The sequence below is a fragment of the Terrapene carolina genome, unplaced genomic scaffold (genome assembly GCF_002925995.2).
Source record: "Terrapene carolina triunguis isolate 2854851 unplaced genomic scaffold, T_m_triunguis-2.0 Scaffold30, whole genome shotgun sequence".
In the NCBI taxonomy this organism is placed as follows: Eukaryota; Metazoa; Chordata; order Testudines; family Emydidae; genus Terrapene; species Terrapene triunguis.
Genome location: NW_020664381.1, coordinates 3,529,357 through 3,535,044, shown reverse-complemented (window position 1 = coordinate 3,535,044; position 5,688 = coordinate 3,529,357). Strand labels below are relative to the sequence as shown.

The window sequence follows — 5,688 nt, the reverse complement described above, 5'->3', positions numbered from 1 at the left end:
GACAAGCCGAGCGGCGGGGCGCTCAGGGGAGGCGGCGGTGGTGGAGCGGAGGTGAGCTGGAGCGGGGAGTGGTTCCTCTACCCCCCCCATTACTTCCTGCGCCCCCCCCACCCTAGCTCACCTCTGCTCCGCCTGCTCCCCTGAACGCGCCGCCGCTCCGCTTCTCCCCCCTCCCTCCCAGGCTTGCCGCGCGCAAAACCGCTATTTCGCGCAGCAAGGCTGGGAGGGAGAGAGGAGAAGCCGAGCGGCGGGCACTCGGGGGAGGCGACGGTGGTGGACCGGAGGTGAGCTGGAGCGGGGAGCGGTTCCTCTACCCCCCCGTTACTTCCTGCGCCCCCCGACCCTAGCTCACCTCTGCTCCGCCTGCTCCGCCCTCCCTTGCCTGAGAGGGAGGGGGCAGAAGCGGAGCGGCGGCACTCCCGGGGGAGCAGGCGGAGTGGAGGTGAGCTAGGGGCAGGAGGTCATGGGACGCCCGCAGGAAGCAATGGTGGGGGGGGAAATGCGGCACACTGGGGGAGGGGGCGGGGCTGGAGGCTTGGGGAAGGGGTTCGGAAGGGGAAGGAGGGTTTGTGTCCGGGGGGCAGGTGGGACTAAAAAAAAGGGGGGGCGGCCAAAAAATTTTTTGCTTGGGGCAGCAAAAATCCTAGAGCCAGCCCTGCCCTCTCCAAGGGTTGCAGCTGTCTGGAGGTGCCTGCCTTCTATGCCTGCCTCATTCACACCTCATTCATTCAACAGGGCAATTGATTACAAAGTGGGGGGGAAGATCTTATTCTACTTCTAGCAAAAAGACATTTTTCTTTTACCTTAATTATACTACCTTAGGGGCCCGCTATAACAAATTACTGAGGTTCAATACTGCTGTTTCGGTGGGGTGGCGCTGGGGAAGGAGGATTTGTTTCCGCGGGGCAGGTAGCGCTGGGAGGGGGGTGGGGGTTCGGCAGCGCTGGGGGGGTTGTTTCCGTGGGGGGGTGGCGCAGTGGGGGGGGGGTTGTGTTTTGGGGGGGCTGGGTGGCGCTGGGGGGGTTGGCGGCTCTCAGGGGGTTTCGGCCCTCAGCTGTTTTCTTTGGAGTAATATGGCCCTCGCCACTTTACGAGTTGTGCAGGCCTGCACTAAGGTATCTTTGCTGGTATGGCTACACCAGAATAGTATACTGGCAAAGAGCTCCTACCCTGGTCGCAGCTTATACCACCAAAACTGTGCTTTTACTAGAATATTATTCCACCACACCTAAGCAAAGAACAGATTACATGGGTAAAAGTGCAATTCTGCCAGTATAACTGTGTGTACTACTAGGGGCTTCTGATAGCACAACTATGTTGGTCAAGAACTACACCTCTTCAACTCCCTGGCCAACACAACTGTGCTGGCAGAAATCTTGAGCGTGTACTTGGCCTTAGCCAGAGTGGATTTTACACCTCTTGCACCTGTTCTACTTGTCTTAGAGACTTACACATGAAACTACATCTCTTGGTTTATGGGACGTTTTAACCTCCTAGCTACCTCCTAGCAGACTTTTAGCTGGGAGCATACCAAGCGTTCCCCCCCGTGACTCCCCAGCCTCTTTCATGGGTAAAGACATGGGGCAAGAATTAGATTGAGAATCCACCACATATAGGAAAGTCATCCAGAGATTTCTGGGGAGCCTGGCAGGAGGCCATTTTGTTTGCTCACATTAGAAAATACCATTTAGTATCCTAAAGTGGTGGGTAACTTGGTTCCTTTGGTTTACAGACTCACTCAAATAAGATTTTTCTAATTATTAAGCCACAAATTCATATAACCAGAGATTCTTTTTGAGGGACAAGAAGTGCATGCTGTGGTCAAGATGTATCTTGTAATTTACAGAGACCTATCTGAAGCACTCCTTGAAGTCCGCTGAAGAGGAAATGAGGTCTCAATAATCCTCTGAAACACTAATCCTTGGCTCAGTGAAGGTCTGTGTGCTGGGAACAAGTCATACATAATTCCTCTTCAGATATGAATGAGACTGATGTTTCAGATAGAGCATTGCCTGCTCTTTAATGTGTTTCTTTATTTCAGCCATACTTGCCTGCTATTTGGTGGAGGGAAGGGAGCAGATTGAGACTGTGAGGAATAGTCCTGTAACAGATCCTAATAAGCTCAGCGCACCTGCCACTGCCCCACATATGCTCTACAGTTAAGAATTGAAAACCTAGGGTGGCTCACTACTTGCCAGAAACAGTAGGGAAATAAAGAGCTGTATTTGGCTAAGGTAGGTGGACCTTGCTTCTGCTGCCAGCGGCAGAATGGCTGGGTGGCAACAGAAAGGGACATATCCAAGTAAACCTACTGCTAGGCAATGAGAGCCATTGCCTCTGGATAGTAAGCACAGGAGGGAAAACCACATTTAAAAGGACTGGTGGAGAAGCAGCTGAAAATGATTTTATAGGTGATAAATCTAGACTAATTACATTTGCATCAATCACTACCACCACCAGGTTTGACCTTCATGGACTTCTTGCCACACCACCATGCACACACAAAGTGTGGAAGAAGACATGAAGTTAATCATGTTGCATTGGGGATACTGAAGCTTATTTTCTTGGAAATTTTGGGTAAACCTCACCATGAGCTACCAACACCACATTATAATACATGTGGAATATAACTTCCTATTATATATGCTTGGTTATAACAATTTATCCTCATTATGGCTAGCAACTTTTACTAACTTGTAATAGGTTTATCATTTAAGCCTTCCATCTTTCATATAATTTCAGTCAGTTAAAATTTGGTTGTCTGGTTAAAGCTGAAGAGATTAAAAATGGTTCTACTCCATATGCTCATAACTGTTTTATAATCAATTTATTTTGCACTACACAAAGGACCTTCTTTGCAAGTCTTCACTGCTGAAAAAAAATTTGTACTAAATATTTCACTGTAATTAACCATTTATGTTAATCATGCTGTCATCTTACAAAACTGAATGCAACATGCATAATTTTTACAATAGTGAAAATTCCCCAAATGCATTCATCTTTCTAATCTATTTACCTGAGTGTTCTGTTAGGGTGCTGTACCATGCTATGACTTTGCAACCTCCTATAACATCTCTGGCTTCTTCTCAGTCTTTCATTGTGTTTTTGGCCAGTTTTAAAGTCTGAAACGATTCTTCTCATTTTTTCCTCAAATAGCGCTGATAATCTCAAGGTCATACTATAAATCTAAATAAAGAGATGTTAACTTTAAATTATAAAGTATCTTACGAGTAAATTGAATGTTTTACAAAAAAGAATTTACTGAAGTGACCATCTGGAAAAAGTGACAAAAATGACTCAGCATAAATTAGAGCTACAAGAAACATATGACTGACACCTACTTTTTCTGAATACTTTTGTTGCACTCTATTCTTTGTCCAAACCCACCAGAACGGTAGATTGCTCTGTTGCATTACTAAATAGGTACTGATAAAGGGCCCAACACTAAATGAATCCTAGCCCAGCCTGACTACTATGAAAGCATAGTGTACAAAAAGGTACCTTTGATCTTTTACTTGGAGTGTAAGATTTTGCATTGCTAAATATTAGTCTTATATCTTTGCATAGTTCCATCGGGTTGTCATAATTTCCAGCTTCCAGCGTCTCCTTCACTGTACCAAAGTCCATTGGAGTGTCTATAATATGTCTGTAGTCCTAGATAAGAGATGGAGCAAAAAAATTTCAGTAGCTTAAAAGGGCATACAGAAAATAAAGCAGAAGAATTTTGATGTGGTTATTTTATTATTTCTATTAGCACAATAAGGACAGCTGAATAGTCTCAAGTCTTGAGCTACAACCTCAGCAATTTAAACACCCCAACCCCAGCAAAAGAGACTCAAGATTTTAGGTTCAGATGGCTTTGGTTCAGCCTCTGTTGCTGCTGTCCCACCTGGGGGTACATACTACAGTAGCTTTCATTTTTAAAAGTTTCCATCTTTTATGATAGCAGAGAAAACCTTGAAAATATAAACAAAGAGCAGCTAATGCAGTGATGTCTGAGTCCACAGAGCTTTATAGCTTTGAGTGGGTAAACTGTCCCCATTCTTCTCAATGCAAGTTAACTTAGGTGCCCAATAACAACATTAAATGTCAACATTAACTGTTTCACCAATGATCAAAGGAGAGGGAAGAGCATTGCATAAATCTTTCACACTATTTATTCCAAGGGGCTGTGTAAATTGGTAGACTGAGTGTATGGGGAAGGCTTAAGAGATACCTCTCCACTTACTTTCCCCTCCAGCCCCCCAATTACTTTCCCCTCCATCCCCCCTAATTAAGAAGGGATTGAGCAGTGCCCAGCAAGGCATCTGAGCCCCACCAAGGAGTCCAACAGAGCCCATGGGTGTATTTGAACCTCAATAAGGGAGAGCCAAATTCAAGGACTGGAACCCAGACAACACAATTTATTGGAGTATTATCTCATTTTGTCATCTTAACTGGGCAGAGGCTCGGAAGAGTAACACTACTTTCTTCCGAACCTTTGAGTATTACTGAACATTTCTGTTACTTTAGCATGCAAAGACCCCAACCAGGATTGGGGCCCAATTGCACCGAGTACTGAACAAACACAGACAGTCCCTGCTACAGATATCTTACAATCTAAAATACATTAGAACAAAAATTATTAGGAAGACATAATATACAAGTAAATGAACAAGACGACTAGTGGCACACTTTGGTTCTTACAGGTTGTGTGATGTGTTTTTAATAGGGTCAGAGGAAGTATTAGGAAGAAATGAAGGTTACTTACCTGTAACCGGAGTTCTTCGAGATGACTCCACATACTCCCACTTATGGGTACTCTGCCACCTTTTGGTTGAACCCTCGTCTAGCAGTAACAGATATAGGACTCTCATATCCCACCTCAACCTCTCTGTGTCTCAATGTATTCAGGGTAAGACTATAAAGGGGGCAAAGCACCCTCCCAACTTCAGGTCCTTCCACTACAAAGCCAGAGACATAATTACAAGGGCTCTAACAGAAAGGGGAAGGAGGGTGGGAAGTGTGCATATGCAGACACATCTTGAAGAACTCCGGTTACAGGAAAGTAATCTTCATTTCTTCTGTGAGTGGCTCTGCATATCCCTACTTATGGGAAAGATTGGCAAAGAGTGCTGAGACTAACCTGGAGGTGGGAACAGGGACTTAACTGAATAAAAACAGAAGCACCACTTTGCCAACCCCAGAGCATGTTGCTTGGTGAAAGATCACTGAAGTTCAGGTTGCAGCTTTGCAAATCTCAGTCTGAGGCATCTGCCTCAGACAAGCAAAGAAAGCAGCCACAGCTCTAGTGGAAAGTGGTTGAATCGAAACAGCTACAGGAATTTTTGCTAGCGTTCAACACTCAGCAATACATTGCTTTATCCACCAGGAAATAGTCTGAGAAGAAACCGTATGCCCCATGTGGTTCCTGGCATATGAAACAATCCAGACATTTTACAAAAGCTCTTAGTTCTGTCCAAATAATAGGCAAGTGCCCTTATGGCAGCCAATGTATGGAACACAGATCTTCTTTCTAGAATGTAGTTTAGAGGGGGAAAATGGTAAATTAACAGACTGATTAATGTGGAAGTCAAACACCAACTGATAAAATGAACATTTAGCCAATGGGGTGAAATGAGATTTCACCAACATGGTCAAAACCAAACTGAGGTCTAAGGAAAGGACAGGGTCTCTAACAGGATGCAC

The 5,688-nt window shown here is 45.0% G+C and overlaps 1 protein-coding gene across 1 annotated transcript in view; it reads right to left on the bottom strand.

Moving 5' to 3' along the window:
* Positions 1-5,688, bottom strand: part of LOC112123431 (bromodomain and WD repeat-containing protein 1-like) — a 55,616-nt gene that overhangs the window by 19,604 nt on the left and 30,324 nt on the right. The window contains exons 14-15 of the mRNA XM_026651049.2: positions 3,502-3,654; positions 3,017-3,186 (exon numbers count right to left, since the gene is read on the bottom strand). Of these exons, the coding sequence (XP_026506834.1) occupies positions 3,017-3,186; positions 3,502-3,654 (323 nt within the window). The remainder of the gene's footprint in view (positions 1-3,016; positions 3,187-3,501; positions 3,655-5,688) is intronic.